General features: G+C 38.2%; 1 protein-coding gene across 5 annotated transcripts in view; it reads left to right on the top strand.

Annotated features, from left to right (window-relative positions):
• The window catches only part of PARL (presenilin associated rhomboid like), a 57,574-nt gene that overhangs the window by 39,658 nt on the left and 153 nt on the right, over positions 1 to 17,763 (top strand). For 2 of the 5 annotated variants that reach the window (XM_081571214.1, XM_081571211.1), the window contains 3 exons: positions 13,841 to 13,942; positions 14,080 to 14,177; positions 17,311 to 17,634. In XM_081571214.1, the coding sequence (XP_081427340.1) occupies positions 13,841 to 13,942; positions 14,080 to 14,177; positions 17,311 to 17,422 (312 nt within the window). In that variant the 3' untranslated portion in view covers positions 17,423 to 17,634. Of the gene's footprint in view, positions 1 to 13,840; positions 13,943 to 14,079; positions 14,178 to 17,310; positions 17,635 to 17,763 lie in introns of those variants that run through there. The other 3 variants (XM_081571215.1, XM_081571213.1, XM_081571212.1) reach the window with 2 other exon arrangements.

The following is a 17,763-nucleotide window of genomic DNA, read 5'->3' as shown; positions in this document are numbered from 1 at the left end:
TGGCCACCTCATGCGAAGGGTTGGCTCATTGGAAAAGACCCTAATGCTGGGTAGGATTGGGGGCGTGAGGAGAAGGGGACGACAGAGGATGAGATGGTTGGATGGCATCACCGACTCGATGGACATGGGTTTGGGTAGACTCTGGGAGTTGGTGATGGACAGAGAGGCCTGGCGTGCTGCAATTCATGGGGTCGCAAAGAGTCGGACACGACTGAGCGACTGAACTGAACTGAATCCCCATAAACCAGAGAGCCTAATCTAGCATTGAAAAATTCTAAATAGAGATTTGAATCTGGTACTGTATCCTCTTCTTTATCAGTATTTGTGTGCTATGTAGGTTGGACTACTAGGCACTGTACTTGCTAGAGACTGGGTATGTATCCAGTGAGCGAGATCACAGTTTCCTGGTCTCAGTTATGTTCTGGATGATTTTGTAAAAATTACAAGTCTGTTTTCTTTGCATTTAATGGCAAATTTCTAGACACGTGGAAATCTTTACATATTTCTTTAAACACTACACATTTAATTGTGCATAAATACTAATGCACTTAAATGTTTTCAAATAGAAATGTCATGTTTAAAGAAACTCTACAAATGTTTAATTTCAGAAAAGCACCCTTATGTAAAATAATCATGCCGTAATTTGTCTGTTCCTTAGATTTGTGTCTGCTTAATTTTCCTAATGAGGCCGGTATCTTGTCCTGTGTGACCTTTATGCTTTAACTTTAGCCCCCTACCCTTTTTTCTTTGTGGAATGTTTTCTATATAAAATTCGGTGCCAGTATAATTTATATATCTCAAATCTATTCTGTACCTCATTTGTCAACTAAGTACCTGTTTTGTGAAGACCAGTTGGATGAATCAGACATGGACTTTGATTTCAAATTTAGTTTAGTTGGAGAGCAAACATTACACACATCTAATGTACACTGAAAGGGCTGAGTCGTCTTTAGAGGACATTGGAGGTTCTGAAGATGGGAGTACTTCTCTCATTTGTTCAGGGGATCTGGGAAAGCGTTTTGATGTGCCCTCAGACAAATGTTACTCCCATTTTACAGATAAGAAAGTGAAGTCCGAGATGAAGAGAGTGTGGTAGCATGGCATTTGACATTAGACCGAGTTTGAATCCCAGCTCTGCCACTTATTTGTGATTTCCAGGACTTATTACTTTACCTCTCTGAACCTGTTTCTCAATATAAAGTTGTGATAACATACCTATTTCTGATTTGCAATGCAAATGTTTAGAGAGCTTTTAGCATAATAAGAAGCATAAGGTGGAAGTGATGGTTTCTGTTCAGTCATCAAAATCCTATCGAGCCATTGCAGAATATAATTATTATCCCCCAATACTTTTATTCTTTCTTGGTTAAAATGAAAGAAAACCAAGTCATCAGGTATTTAATATATTTAATGAGAAATGTGGAGAAAAAAATACTATTGACAGGATTGTGGTAGAAAATAAAAAGTACTGGCCTTATTGCCTTTGAAAGATGAAGATTGTTAAAGAATATTTGTCAATTAACATTGGCACAAGGGAGCAAGAATATTGCCTAGGTTTTGGTAAGGATTTTATTAGAGCCGTGCATGTTCTGAATCTTATTTAAAAATGGAATTTCTAACTAATTATTGGCAGGAAGCTTTTCTAATTTTCTGATTTTCAAAAGTTTGTTTGCTGCTGAATATACCCGTAGTCTTGAGACGGCAAAGATCAATGAAGTATTATTGTAGGAAGTAGCATATGTAAAAATGTTAGAATTTTTTTCCCTTGAAGTTGTAAATATTTTGTTTTAATTTTTAAAAATTTGAAGTATAGTTGATTTACAATGTGTTAATTTCTTCTGTAGACCTAAGTGATTCAGTTATACGTATATGCTTTTACATATTCTTTTCCATTATGGTTTGTCACAGAATATTGAGTATACTTCCCTTTGCTGTACAGTATGACCTTATTGTTTATCCATCCTATATATAATAGTTTGCTCTGCTAATCCCAAACTTACTCCTTCCCTGCCCTACCTCTTACCCACTTGGCAACTTCAAGTCTGTTCTTTATATCTGTGAGCCTGGTTATATTTCATAGGTATGTTGATTTGTGTTGTATTTTAGATTCCATATATTCGTGATGTCATATGGTATTTGTCTTTTTCTCACTTACTTCGCTTAGTATGATAATCTTTAGGTCCATCCTTGTTGCTGAAAAGTGGCATTATTCATTCTTTTTTATGGCTGAGTAATATTACACTATACATATGTACCACATCTTCTTTATCCATTCATCTGTCAGTGGACATTTAGGTTGCTTTCATGTCTTGGCTATTTTAAATAGTGCTGCTATGTACATAGTAATGCATATATCTTTTCGAACTATAGTGTTGTCTTGGTATATGACCAGAAGTAGGATTGCTGGATCATATTGCAACTCTAGTTTTTTTTTTTTGAGTGATCTTCATACTGGTTTCCATAGTGGCTGCACTGATCTACATTCTCATCTCCACACCCTCTTTAGCATTTTTTTGTCTGTAGACTTTTTAATGATAACCATTCTGACTAGTGTGAGATGTTACTTTATTATAGTTTTGATTTGTATTTCTCTAATAATTAGCAGTTTTGAGCATCTTTTCATGTGTCTATTGGCCTTGTGTATTTCTCCTTTAGAAAAATGTCTGTTTAGGACTTCTGCCCATTTTTCAACTGGGTTGTTTGTTTTTTTGATGTTGTATGAACTGTTTGTATATTTTGGAAATTAAGCCCTTGTCCATCACATCATTTGCAAATATTTTCTCGCATTCTGTAGGTTGTCTTTTTATGTTTATGGTTTCCTTTGCTGTGCAGAAGCTTGTAAGCTTGATTAGATCCCATTTGCTTAGTTTTGTTTTTATTTCTATTGCCCTGGGAGTCTGACCTAAGAAAACATTGGTATGATTTATGTGAGGGAATGTTTTGCCTATGATCTGGGAGTTTTATGGTATCATATCTTACATTTAAGTCTAAGCCATTTTGAATTTATTTTTGTGCATGGTGTGAGGGTATGTTCTAACTTCATTGATTACATGCAGCTCTGCAACTTTCCCAGCACCACTTACTAAAGAGGCCATTTCCTATTTTATATTCTTGCTTCCTTTGTTGAAGATTAATTGGTGTGTGGGTACCGCCCCCCACCCCCCGCCCCCACCTCTCTGTTTTGTTCCATTGAGCTGTATGTCTGTTTTTGGGCCAGTCCTACCACACTGTTTTGATTACTGTGGCTTTGTAGTATTGTCTGAAGTCTGGAAGGATTACGTCTCCTGCTTTGTTCTTTTTCCTCAGAATTGCTTTGGCAATTCTGTCTTTTATGGTTCCATGTAAATTTTAGGATTATTTGTTCTAGTTCTGTGAAAAATGTCATGAGTAATGTGATAGGGATCTCATTAAATCTGTAGGTTGTTTTAGGTAGTATAGCCATTTAAATAGTATTAATTATTCCAAGCCTAGAGCATTGTATCATCTTTAATTTCTTTGTATCATCTTTAATTCCCTTTATTAATATTTTGTAGTTCTGAGCATATATCTTTCACCTCCTCTGTGAGGTTTCTATTATTTTTTATGTTATTTTAAAGGGCATTGTTTGTTTACAGTCTGTGATATTTTATTGTTAGTGTAAAAAAAGGCAGCTGATTTCTGTATGTTAGTCTCGTGTCCTACTACCTTACTGAATTCATTTATCAGTTCTAGTAGTCTTTGTGTGGAGTCTTTAGGATTTTCTGTTGATATATATAGTAGCTTGTCGTCTGTGTATAATGACAGTTTTACCTCTTCCCTACCAATTTGAATACCTTTTATTTGTTTTCATTGTCTGATTGCTGTGGCTTGGGCTTCTAATACCATGTTGAAGAGAAATGCTAAGAGTGGGCATCCTGATCTTGTTCCAGATTTTAGCAGGAAGGCTTTCAGCTTTTCACCATTGAGTATTATATTGGCTGTGGGTTTGTCATAAATAGCTTTTATTATGTTATGTTCCCTCTATACTCATTTTTGGAAGGGTTTTTATCACGAGTGAATGTTAAAATTGATCAAATGCTTTTCCTGTATCTATTGAGATGGTCATGTGGTTTTTGTCTTTTCTCTTGTTGATGTGTCACATTGATTGATTTGCATATATTGAACCCTCCTTGTGACCTGGGGATGAATCTAGCTTGGTCATGGTGTATGGCTTTTTTATATGTCATTGGATTCAGTTTGCTAATTTTTTGTTGAGATTTTTTTGTGTCTGTATTTATCAAAGATACTGACCTGTAATTTTCTTTTTTGGTAGTGTCTTTGCTTTTGGTATCCGGCTAATGGTGGCTTCATAGAATGTCTTTGGAAGTGTTCCTTCCTCTTTAGTCTTTTGGAAAAGTTTGAGAAGGAGCAGTATTAAGTTCTTTGTATGTTTGGTAGAATTCCCCAGCTAAGCTATCTGGTCCTGGACTTTTGTTTCAGGGATTTTTCTTTAAATTTTAGATTCTGTTTCATTTCTAGCGATTGTTCTGTTCAAATTATTTATTTCTTCTTGATTCAGTTTTGGTGGACTGTATGTTTCTAGAAAGTTGTCTTTTTTTTTCTAGATTGTCGAATTTCCTGGCATGTATTTGTTCATAGTATTCTCTTAATGACTTTTTGTGTTTCTGTGGTATCAGTTATCATTTTTCCTCTTGTATTTCTTATTTTGTTTATTTGAATCTTTGCTCATTTCTTCTTGGTGAGCCTGGCCAGAGATTTGTCAGTGTTGTTTACCCTGTCAAAGAACCATTTGTTTACTGTATTGTTGTTTTTTTCCCTGTTACCTCTGTTTTATTTATTCCCTCTCTGATCTTTAATGTCTGCTTCCTTCTGCTAGCTTGAGGTTTTGTTTGTTCTTCTTTTTCACATTCTTTTTGGTGGTGGGTTAGGTTTGAGGTTATTTGAGATTTTTCTTGTGTCTTAAGACATTGTATTGCTATGAACTTCCCTCTAAGAGCTGCTTTTGCTGCATCCCATAGATTTTGTATGGTTGTGTTTATATTATAAATAGTTTATCATTGGCTGAATTGGCATACCAATATTATGATAACCTGCTTGCTGTAACTGCATTGATTTAGCTTATCACTGATCTAACCTATATATAAACTGATTTCTCATGCTTAGTTAGGAGAGTATCTTCAGTCTCTTTCTTACAAGGTTGCATGTGAAACAAAATGATCACTAGTGCAGATTCATTTGGCATTTCATTTTGACTTATCTATAGTGTTCTGGAAGGACAAGGAAGCCTGGTGTGCTGCAGTCCATGGGGTCACAAAGAGTTGGATAGGACTTAGCAACTGAACACCAATAGTGTTCTAGAGTATATCTCTTTGTATAACTTTTTAACGTTTGCTCTGGGTACTACAATCTATGTATATCACTACCACAATCTACTTGTGGTATCATTTTACCAATTTGAGTGAAGTGAGCCTTACCTCACTTTTTGCCCCATATCTTCTCCAGATTTTAATTGTCTTAAATATTTCCTCTGCATACATTTATGATTTTTGCTTCAACCAATAAAAATGAGTTAGAAAATTCCAAGATAGAAGGACAGTCTATTGTATTTACATATAATTTTTACTTTTTCCTTGATTCGTTCTTTCTGATGTTCCAGGATTTCCTCCTTCTGTCATTTCATTGTGTAGAAAACTTCTCTTAGCCATTCCTTGAGCCACTAGCCAGTTAGGCCTGCTGTGACGGATTCTCGAGTTTTCTTTGTTCTGAGAGTGTTTTAATTTCCCTTTCATTTTTTTTTCTTCCCTTCATTTCTGAAGGGTATTTTCATTGGATATAAAACTCCAGGCTCAGTTCTTTCAGCAATTGAAAATGTTGTGCCACTTTTTTTTTTTTTTTTTAACCTCTGTAGTCTCTGAAGAGAAATTCTTTGTTGTTCAAATAGCTTTTCCCCTTATAGGTAAGATGTCATTTTCTAGTACCACTTTCTAGACCTTTTCCTTTGTCTTTAGTTTCAGAAGTTAGTGACTGTATGTCTTGTCATGGACGTCTGTGTTTATCTTGTTTGTGGTTCACTCAGTTTCTTGAATATTTAGGTTTATGTCTTTTGGGAGTTGGTCAGCCATTTCTTCAGATACCTTTTCTGCCTTACCCTTTTTCTTCTCTCCTTCTGGGACTCTGACGTGATGTTAGATAGTTTATTATCCCTAAAACCCCAGTAACTTTTTAAAAAGTCTGTTTTTTTCTCCGTGGTTCAGATTGGGTAATTGCTATTCTGTCTCAAGGTAACTAATTATTTTCTGTCCTTTCCATTCTTCTTGAGCCATTCATTTTTATTTAGGTTATTACATTTTTTAGTTTTCATTTTTCTTGATATCTTCTATTTCTTTGAGCCTTCCTATTTCTATGCTCTTTTTTTTTAACTTGTTTAAAGCATGTTTGTGGATTGCTTGTCGAACCACTTTTATGATGGCTGCTTTAAAATGCTTGTTAAATAATTCTGACATCTGTGTCATCTTGATGGTTGGTATCTATTGATTGTCTTTTCTCGTTCGAGTTGAAATTTTTCTGGTTCTTGGTATAATGGGTGGCTTTAATTTAAATTTAATTTAATTTATTTTTTTGGCCAGGCCGTGCTACTTGGGAGATCTTAGATCCCCGACTAGAAATTGAGCCTGGGCCACGGCACTGAAAGTGTTGAGTCCTAACCACTGAACCTCCAGGGAATTCCCTGATAAGTGATTTTTAAGTGAAACCTGGACATTTTATATATTACATTATGAGACTTTAATCTTAATTAAATCTGTGTGGCAGGCCTCCTCTGACAGTGCTCTGATCACTACTGCTGGGTGAGGTTGGTAGTCCAGGTTCCCCACTCCAGCTCCTTTGACAGTGGTGGGGAAGGGCTCTTGTTGCTGCAGCATGGGGAGTTCTGGCTCCCCAGTAGACCTCTGCTAATACCACTCTGTCTAGGAGGAGCAAGAGTACCTTATTACTGCTGTGTGAGTGACCTCCACTGACACCACCCTGTCAGAGGGTAGGGTGCCTTGTTAGTCTTTAAGAATGGAAATCCAGACTCTCCACTCAGCTTTTGCTGATGGGGATCAGGCCATGGTTGTTTCTGTAGTGTTTGTCTGGAGTAGAGTGGTTGTCGTCTGAAAACTTTTCTGTCTTGCTAGACTACTTTCTTGGTCCTTTGGCTGCTGCTGCTGCTTAGTCGCGTCAGTCGTGTCCGACTCTGTGCGACCCCATAGACGGCAGCCCTCCAGGCTCCCCCGTCCCTGGGATTCTCCAGGCAAGAATACTGGAGTGGGTTGCCATTTCCTCCTCCAGTGCATGACAGTGAAAAGTGAAAGTGAAGTCGCTCAGTCGTGTCCGACTCTCCGCGACCCCATGGGCTGCAGCCTACCAGGCTCTTCTGTCCATGGGGTTTCCCAGGCAAGAGTACTGGTCCTTTGGCTAGAGTGAGCATTTTTGGGTACAGACCTATTTTGTCTGAGTTCATTGGTGTTTCCAGATTATGAGCTTCACCAGAGCCCAGTCTGAGCAGCATCAGGCCAAAAGAAAACGCACCACTATGTTGTTCCTTGGCTCCTAAGGTTCCTAGCTAGACTGCTTTCCTTTCTCAGCTTTTCAGAGTTGTCTTTTATTTGTTTTACATATAACACCTGGGGTTTTTAGCAGAATGTAGCTTGCAGAAGCAAAAGGCTTCTTAAAGCAAATTCATTTAAAATTCATAGTTTAAAAAAATCACACATAAAAAGCTTTTGTATGATAACATACGTGAAGATTAAATAAAAGTACTTATGAGAGTTGGTTTGCTAATTAATAATGAGTTGACCTTTATGCATAACTTATAGGCTGTATAATCAAGTTATGAGTGGAGAATAAAAGATCCTTACCTCTAACCAAGGAGGCTGACCTCTAGGGTCTACATGGGTTTGGGTTCATGACTCCCTGAAAGATTTGTTCTGGCTAGAAGTTCAACATCTGCCCCCATAATGTATTAGCATGGTGGTGGTTTAGTCACCAAGTCATGTCCGACTCTTGCGACCCCATGGACTGTAGCCCGCCAGGCTCCTCTGTCCATGGGATTCTCCAGGCAAGAATACTGGAGTGGGTTGCCATTTCCTTCTCCAATCTATCAGCATATACTATATTAAAAAGAGTGGATGTCAGTGTCACTGAGAATTTGAAAGTTAAAGAGTAACCCCTCACCTTTCATGCTTTATAGCAGATATGTAACTTATGTATCCTAGATTTTTAAATAAAGCCTTAAAAAGTCAACAAAACTCAGAAGAAATCAGGTTGAGACCTTATTTTCTGAGAAAGGAAAAAACCAGTAAAATTAAATTTTCTCTCCAATGAAACAAACATAACTTGGTTAACTGAATTTAAAGATGAGCATTAAAATCCTGTACCATCTAAACTGCTTCCCCCTTGTTTGTTCAGTTGCTCAGTCGTGTCTCTTTGCAGTTCCCTGAACAGTAGCACGCCAGGCTTCCCTGTCCTTCACAGTCTCCCAGAGTTTGCTCAGACTCATGTCTGTTGAGTCAGTGATGCTCTCTCTGTCACCCCTTTCTCCTGCCCTCAATCTTTCCCAGCAGCAGGTCTTTTCCAGTGATTTCGCTCTTCACATCAGGTGGCAGTGTTGGAGCTTCAGCATCAGTCCTTCCAGTGAATATTCAGGATTGATTTCCTTTAGGATTGACTGGTTTAATCTCTTTGCAGTCCAAGGGACTCTCAAGAGTCTTCTCCAACACCACAGTTCAAAAGTACCAATTCTTCGGCGCTTAGCTTTCTTGTGGTCCAACTCTTACATCCATACATGACTATTGGAAGAACCATAGCTTTGACTAGATGGACCTTTGTTGGCAAAGTAATGTTTGTGCTTTTCAATATGCTGTCTAGGTTTGTCATAGCTTTCCTTCCAAGGAGCAAGCGTCTTAATTTCATGGCTGCAGTCACCATCTGCAGTGATTTTGGAGCACAAGAAATTAAAATCTGTCACTATTTCCATTCTTTCCCCATCTATGTGTCATGAAGTGATGGGACCAGATGCCATGATCATAGTTTTTTGAATATTGAGTTTTCAGCCAGCTTTTTCACTGTCCTTTTTCACTTTCATCAAGAGGCTCTTCAGTTCCTCTTCACTTTCTGCGTAAGAGTGGTGTCATCTGCATATCTGAGGTTATTGATATTTCTCCCTGCAATCTTGATTCCAGCTTGTGCTTCATCCAGTCTGGCATTTTGCATGACATACTCTACATATAAGTTAAATAAGCAAGGTGACAATATACAGCCTTGACATACTCTTTCCCAATTTGGAACCAGTCCGTTGTTCCATGTCCATTTCTAGCTGTTGTTTCTTGACCTGCATACAAGTTTCTCAGGAGGCAGGTAAGGTGGTCTGCCTTAAAGAGATTCCCATCTCTCTAAATTTAAGAAAATTTAAGAATTTTCCACAGTTTGTTGTGATCCACACAGTCAAAGGCTTTAGCATAGTCAGTGAAGCAGAAGTAGATGTTTTTTTTCTATCATCCAACAGATGTTAGCAATTTGATCTCTGGTTCCTCTACCTTTTCTAAATCCAGCTTGAACATCTGGAAATTCTCGGTTCATGTACTGTTGAAGCCTAGCTTGAAGGGTTTTTAGCATTACCTTGCTAGCATGTGAAATGAATGCAATTGTGCACTAGTTTGAACAGTTTTAGGCTTTGCCTTTCTTTGGAATTGGAATGAAAACTGACCTTTTCCAATCCTGTGGCCACTGCTGAGTTTTCCAAATTTTCTGGCATATTGAGTACAGCACTTTAACAGCATCATCTTTGAGGATTTGAAATAGCTCAGCTGGAATTCCATCACCTCCACTAGCTTTGGTTTGTAGTAATGCTTTCTAAGGCACACTTGACTTTGCACTCCAGGATGTCTGGCTGTAGGTTAGTGTCACACCTTCATGGTTTTGTGGGTCATTAAGACCTTATTTGTACAGTTCTTCTGTGTATTCTTGTGACCTCTTCTTAATACCTTCTGCTTCTGTTAGGTGTGTACCATTTTTGTCCTTTATTGTGCCCATTTTCTATGAAATGTTCCCTTGGTATCTATAATTTTCTTGAAGAGATCTCTAGTCTTTCCCATTCTGTTTTCCCTGTTTTCTTAAGAAGACTTTACCTCTCCTTGCTATTCTTTGGAATTCTGCATTCAGATGGGTATATCTTACCTTTACTCCTTTGCCTTTTTTTTTTTTTTTGCTATGCAATTTATTTTTATTTTTTTTATTTTTTAATAAATTTATTTATTTTAGTTGGGGGCTAATTACAATATTGTAGTGGTTTTTGCCATACATTGACATGAATCAGCTCTGGGTTTACATGTGTTCTCCTTTGCCTTTTGCTTCTCTACCTAGTTGTTTGTAAGCCCTCCTCAGCAACCATTTCGCCTTTTTTCATTTCTTTTTCTGGAGATGATATTGGTCACTGCCTCTTGTACAGTGTTACGAACCTCCTTCCATAGTTCTTCAGGCATTCTGTCTACCAGACCTAATCCCTTGAATCTATTTGTCACTTCCACTGTTAATCATAAGGGAGTTGATTTAGGTCATACCTGAATGGCCTAGTGGTTTTCCTCACTTTCTTCAATATAAGTCTGTATTTGCAATAAGGAGCTCATGATCTGGGCCAACTTCCGGGTTTGTTTTTGCTGACTATAGAGCTTCTCCATCTTCGGCTGCAAAGAATATTATCAGTCCAGTTTCAGTATTGACCATCTGGTGATGTCCATGTGTAGAGTTGTCTCTTGTGTTGGAAAAGGGTGTTTTCTATGACCAGTGCATTCTCTTCTTTGCCCTGCTTCATTTTGTACTCTAAGGCCAAACTTGGCTGTTACCCCAGGTGTCTTTTGAGTTGCTACGTTTGCATTCCAGGCCCCTATGATGGAAAGAACATCTTTTTTTGGTGTTAGTTCTAGAACTAACACCAAACGGTCTTCATAGAACTGTCCAGTTTCATCTTCTTCAGCATTAGTGGTTGGGGCACAGACTTGGATAATTGTAATATTGAATGGTTTGCCTTGAAAATGAATGGAGATCATCCTGTCATTTTTGTTATTGCACCCAAGTACTGCATTTCGGACGCTTGCATTGACTGTGAGGACTACTCCATTTCTTCTGAGGGATTCTTCCTTCTCTATAGATGATTATTTTCTCCATCTAAAGTGCTCATTGTTTTTGTTAGTTGCTAAGTCATATCCAACTCCTTTGCGACCCCATGGACTGTAGCCCGCCAGGCTCCTCTATCCATGGGGTTTCCCAGGGAAGAATATTAGAGTGGGTTGCCATTTCCTTTCCAGGGGAATCTTCCAGACCCAGGGATTGAATGCAGGACACCTGCATTGCAGGCCTTTTGCAATTCCAGCAGATTCTTTACTACTGAGCCACCTGGAAAGCCTAAAGTGCTCATTACAGAAATTTAAATATTTAAGAAAATTCTTAATAGCCATTCTATGTAAAGCCAGTTTGTGACTGTAACTTATTGTACTTATTATTTTAAAGATAGGCAGTCCCATTATCCTTCTAAAATGTTCTCCAAGTGACCTTTATCTACACAAATTTAAAAGTATTTATATGTCTGAATAAATGGCAACTTACTTTTAATTTTTTTAAATGACATTTTATTGTATTTATTTTTTGGTTGTACTGCACAGCTTGCGAGATCTTAGTTCCACAACCAGGGATCAAACCCTGGCCCCTGGCAGTAGAAGTGTAGAGTCCTAACCACCAGGCCACCAGGGAATTCCCACAACTTGCTGTTTAGACAAATGTTTGGCCTACTCTCTGCAGATATTCTTTATTTTCACCTTTTTTAGTCAGAGGCTTTTAATGAAAATGGACACCCTCCCCCTTTAAAAAAAAAGAAGGGCTGTGGAAATGGTCCAGTTTTTAGGAGAGCAAAGAGACTGGACAACTATATGCAATAAATGGGGGGAAACAGCAACAAGGGCACTAGTGGAACAATTAACAAAACTGGAATATGTTCTATAGATTAAACGAAAATATTGTATCAATATAAAATTTCTTGAAATTGAGAACTGTTTTGTAGGATATATTAATATAAGGAAGTATACACTGAAGTATTTAGGAGTAAAAGGGTCTGATATATGCCAGCTACTCTCAAATGTTTCAGGATAAAAAAGTATTGTATAGACAGAAAATAAGTGAAATGTTGCAGAATGTTAAAAATTGAATCTGGTTCAGGAATATTTTGAAGTTTTCTTCAAAGTGAAACACAGACCTAAATGTAAAACTGAAAATAAAAACTTATAGAAGAAAACATAGGAAAAAACTCATTGTGATCTTACATTAGACAAAGCAGAAGTGTAGTGCTCTCTCTACTTACATGAGACACCACAAAGCAGGACCCATAAGAAAACAAATGAATAATCAGGCTTCATGTAAGCTAAAAATTTACACTCTTCCAAAGACAGTGTTAAAAGATAAGATAACATGCTAAAAGAAAATATTTGCCTGTCAGAAATCTGATGAAAGATGTGTATCAGACTACATAAATAAATTATAGAATGGGCAAAAGTTTGAACAGATGCTTCAAAGAAGATATATGAATAGCAAATAACCACATGAAAAGATGAACATCATTAGTCATTAGGAAAATGAAAATAAAAACCATACTGAAATATCACTACATCTCAAAGATGATCAGATCATCCCAGGTGCTGGTGAGGACATGGAGAAACTGGAATCTCATATAATGCTGATAGAGTAAAACCCTAATACCACTTTGGAAAAGTTTGGCGGTTGCCAAACTTCCCATCATAGCTGATCATACTTTGTTGCTTTTACTTATTTTAGTCTTTCATGCCAGTCTGTCAGCTCCATTAAGGCAGGAGTTGTTGACTTTATTCCCTCTGTATCCTCAGCGTCTAAGCATAGGGCCCAACTGTTTGAATGAATCATGATCTTGAGATTTAATGTAAACAAGGGATTATGATCCAGTTTCTCAGTTATTGTACCATCCAGAGAAATTGGGAACATGTGTGACATTAAGAAAGTTTAGTTAAATTATCATAATTTATCGAGCAGTTATTTCATAGCCATCATCAATTTAAATTAGGAAGATGTGTAGCATGTGGAAAAACACAATAGACAATAAAACTGTATAGCGATTATAATTTCAGTTATAACAAGAGATGGTTGACTTACTGGACATGAGGTTGTGAAGTTTCGATTATTTTTATTCTCAGATACAAGGTTGTGAAGGAACGTGCTTCTCAAGCAGGCAGATGCATGTGTGTCCCTGGGAGGATTCTGTGAGGGGTGGGTCATGGAGAGCCATGGGATAAATTTGGCATGCTTTCCTGGAGCAGAACATTTGTCAAATTCTTTTGAGGAAAATATTTAGTGTTGTTATGAAGTAGGATACAAAGTTCACAGGAGTTATGATAAAGCATTAAATTTGGGAGGAATTGCACACATGTGAGTATTTGGGAGAATTCATGCTCACTCGCTGATTGAAGGAGTTATGTTGAGGTTTCAGAAGTCCATTTTTAGTCACTAAATACGGCGATGCATGTGACACGTGTAACACTGTTCCTGAAGTTTGTCAAGTGCTGACACGCTGGTGATTAAATCTTACTGCCTGTAGTTTAGTCCTTGCCAGGTGGTTACTGTATCATGGACTTAGAGCCCCTTCGCTTGTTATTTTGAACATTAATAATGGAAAGCTGTTTAACTTTGTGCTCCCCTGGAAATGTATGGCTTATAAGCTTTCTGGAAGAAGTATTTCTGCTTTAGACTTTGTAGTCCTAAACAGTTGCACAGAGTTTCACATTTTCCCCTATGTGTTGGTTTGCAGTCTGGCGCAATCATGACTGTCCTTGCAGCCGTCTGCACTAAGATCCCGGAAGGGAGACTCGCCATCATCTTCCTTCCAATGTTCACGTTCACGGCCGGGAATGTGAGTATTTTTATGACGTGAAGTTCTGGGGACAGGGTGATATTTTTACATTGACTGAATTCTTGCCTTTAAATTAGAAATGTCAATGCTGAAACAATCAAAGTTGTATCAGTTCTGTTCTCTTTTCTGGCTTTCAGGCCCTAAAAGCCATTATTGCCATGGATACAGCAGGAATGATCCTGGGATGGAAATTTTTTGATCATGCAGCACATCTTGGGGGAGCTCTCTTTGGAATGTAAGTCTGAGTATGACTGACTGACATTTCTCAGATCCTCCCCTTCCCTATCCCTGAGGAAGGCAGAGTAGAATAAGACAGTTAGTTCAGGTATGGAAGCAGGGCAGGTATGGTTGCGAGAGCAAGGAAATCGCAGTGTGGTTTGCTTTGGTCTTGAGCCGCTTCACATGTGCAATGGGAATGGGAGACTCTTGGCTCTTCTCCTGCCTTGGTCATTTGTAGAGAGAGACCCTCTGTGCCTTTACCCTACCCTTAACCTCATATCATCCCAACTCATGACCTGTCACAGTTCCTAGTCCTTCTTGAATACTGTTCCCCAGTCTGTGCTGTATTCCTTCCCTTATTCTCCAGCCATCTCTGCCCTGCCCAGTCCCCACCCTACTGACCTCCCCAGTGCTGGGCAGACACCCTGAGTGGGTGGAACTGGTCCTCTGCGTGCGGTGAGTGTGCTGGTGCCCGCAGCATGGCTGGAGTAGAGGCCAGTGAGTGTTGACTGCTTACTGAGCATCTGTACCCAGATCCAAAGCCTTCCCTCCCATCACACCATAGTGATTACAGTTGTCTTGTGGTTATATCTCCCACTTGTGGTTCAGGTCTAAAACATAGCAGTGCTGTAGCGACGCCGCCGTAGAACTTTAGACAGATAGATGAGAGGCCCTTCAGCAGACCTGGTGTCTGTCTGGTGTGCTGGATCCCTGACAGCCCTTGTTTTCTTGCGTAAATGTTACCTTTGGCCTTTATTTGATTTTTACTTTATTTCACGACAATGGGAAAACTTAGTTTTTTTAATTAAAAAAAAAAAAAGAAAAATCTATTCTTAGTGGAGCAGTTTTGCCCAGTAGGCGGTGGAACTAAATGCCATTATGCCATTTATAATTTTCAGTGATGATTAAAGAATAGCATGTGTGAGTTCAAGCTTTAACAGCAGCACATTATAAATAGTAGAAACTGACCTGATATTACAGTATGAGAAACATAAAGAGTGATGAAAGGGGTTCTGTTTTATGAACTCTAAATTTACCTATATACTTAAATGTATACTTAAAGGAGCTTTTCCCCAGCAGTTTTTTATTTTTCTCAACTATAATTAGATGACCTTTTCTGTTCTGAAAACTAGTTCAGGTGCATTTTAAAGTCCAGGATCTGAAAGGCAGAGGAATCCTTTCTTTTTGCTGTTTCTAATTTCAGCTCCTTTCATTTACTCGATCTCAGTCATATCCAGAATTCATCTTTTCTGACATCTTTAATCTAGATTGAGAAATATTTACAAAATGGTACAGATTCTATTAGTAACCTTCTGCACATTTCTTTGACTTTATGTCCCTGGAGCACATTTTATGGTCTTCACCTTGTACTGCTGCAGTAATGATAGCTAATGTATTTTGAATATTTGCTGTGTGCCTAAGCTAAGGTCTAATTTAATACTCTTAAAATCATGTGAGATATTCCAGCTTGTAGAAAGGAAGCTGTTGAAAGAAGGAGTTGTCCAAGGTCACACAGCGAGTCATTGCAGAGCTGGAGTTTCAGACTGAGCACTAGACTGTGAGGCTGCTGCCAAAAAGAGGAAAGACACGTCAGAAGTTAGTTTGAAGTATTTTCCTAATTTTAATTTAACCAAATGACCAGTTACATTTGAACTTAGGAGTATAATCAAAACAATGTACCCATAAGATTAAAGTATTTGACTCTTTGCTTGAAATAAGGTTAAAAAGATTTGAGAAGACACTTTATTATTGGAAAGTCCTGACAAGTGTTTTGTTTCTTGTGTTTTATAATTGCATTTGAATCTTAGGGTGGTCTTTTTTCTATTGTTTTAAGTCCACCAGAGGACTTCACACTAAACCGAAAATAATTTTGTTACATGCCTATTAATTAATTTGTATGTTTTTAAATTACCTTTTTCTTTCTGTAAATTTACTGATTATTTTTCAGAATTTTAATGGTGACTATGTTTTTATGATTAAATTTTAACTATATTTAATGAGTATTAAGGTTCAGGTGCAGTTTAAGCCCTTTGTAATAATAAAAAAAAAAATACATGTTCCAAACATTAAAAAAAAAAATGGTAAAACAGTAAACTGCTATTCTGATACTAAATTGAATAGAGCATTTTTCCCTGTCAGGTGACCGAGATGGAAAGATCAATAAAATCTGGTTTCTGCCCCAGGGAATGAAATTTAGGGGAGCCAGGGCAAAAATAATAGTTTCAGTAACAAAAGCTTTTAATAGTAGCCATTCCAAGTCAATCTGCTCTCCATACCTTCCTGCCACCGGTGAGGGGAGGTAGGGGCCTGTGTGTGCCCCCATACAGCATGTCCTGCCCTCAGGTCAGGGGCTTGGTTGTGCAGACCCTGGGCCTGTTGTCACTCCCTGTGTGTTCCTCAGCTTAAGCAGGTGCTCCCTAGATGCTGAAGTATAGCCCTGTGGTTAGAGCACAGGTTACTGAGTCAGATTTGGGTCCTAGTCTCAGTTCTGGTGCTTCCTGGTTGTGCAGCCTGAGCAAGTTAAGTTGCTAAACCTCTTGGTGTTTGAGCTTCCTCAGCTCATTGCTTCAGGCTGGTTTTAAAAGACGTTATTTAACAGGAAAATGGGGATTGGAGCTGGCAGAATTTGGATCCTTTATGTAGCCAGGCAGAAAGTGATGAGGGGCATGTAAATTAGTATAGCCATCATTATTAGGAAATTCTAACTCTTGACATTTCTGACACTTGACATAATAAAAAAGAGTCCAGATTTAGAATCAGTCTGACCTGTGAGTGAATCCTTGATTGACCACTTAGAAGCTGTTAGTGTTTGGGCAAATGACTTTCTTTCAGACTCAGTTTCTTCATGTTTGTAAATGGGAAAAGTGATAGTATTTGACTTGCAGGGTTGTGGTGAATTAAAAGTAATATGCGTGTGGTACTTTTGGAGCAGTCACGTTTGGTTCCATTCTACTTCCATCTTTTATATAGTCTGTATATTAAAGGTAAATCATTGATCTATGTTAAATAATCAGCTGTTTTAATATGCTGGATAGTAAGTGACAATGGCATTCAGTTTTTAAAATGTCAACTTGGTATCATCATGGTACTTGTTATTTGTATGTCATACTGTTTGAATGTTGGACCTGGTTTGTTCTTCTTCTCCCCAGATGGTATATTACTTACGGTCATGAACTCATTTGGAAGAACAGGGAGCCTCTAGTGAAAATTTGGCATGAAATGAGGACTAACAGCCCCAAAAAAGGAGGTGGCTCTAAGTAACTGGGGCTGAACAATACTGGCACGTCTGGTCTGAGCTGCCTGAAGGCCCAGGAATGCAGCGGCCCTGGAGTGACCACATCTTTGCTCCTGCCTGGAAGATACTCAGCATCTAGCTTTCCCAGTATTTTAAACTGTCCCCAGAACATGTCTCATTAGAAAGTGAATTATGACAAAGTTGTGAAATAAAGGTTTATATCTCTAGAGTTTGTAAACAGAGGGTGTGTGTCTCTTTGGAAGAGCACTAGTGCTGGCCTGGAATCTCGCTGTTGGTTGTTGTATTTAACATGTGCCTGAACCTGACGAGTGTGCACACGGAAAGGTCAGAAGTGCTTGCTTTTTAA

Source organism: Giraffa tippelskirchi, chromosome 2 (assembly GCF_054371585.1).
Source record: "Giraffa tippelskirchi isolate mGirTip1 chromosome 2, T2T-mGirTip1v1.2.pri, whole genome shotgun sequence".
NCBI classification, from domain to species: Eukaryota; Metazoa; Chordata; class Mammalia; order Artiodactyla; family Giraffidae; genus Giraffa; species Giraffa tippelskirchi.
The sequence above is the reverse complement of the archived record's forward strand: the minus strand, read 5'-3'. Positions and strand labels throughout refer to the sequence as shown.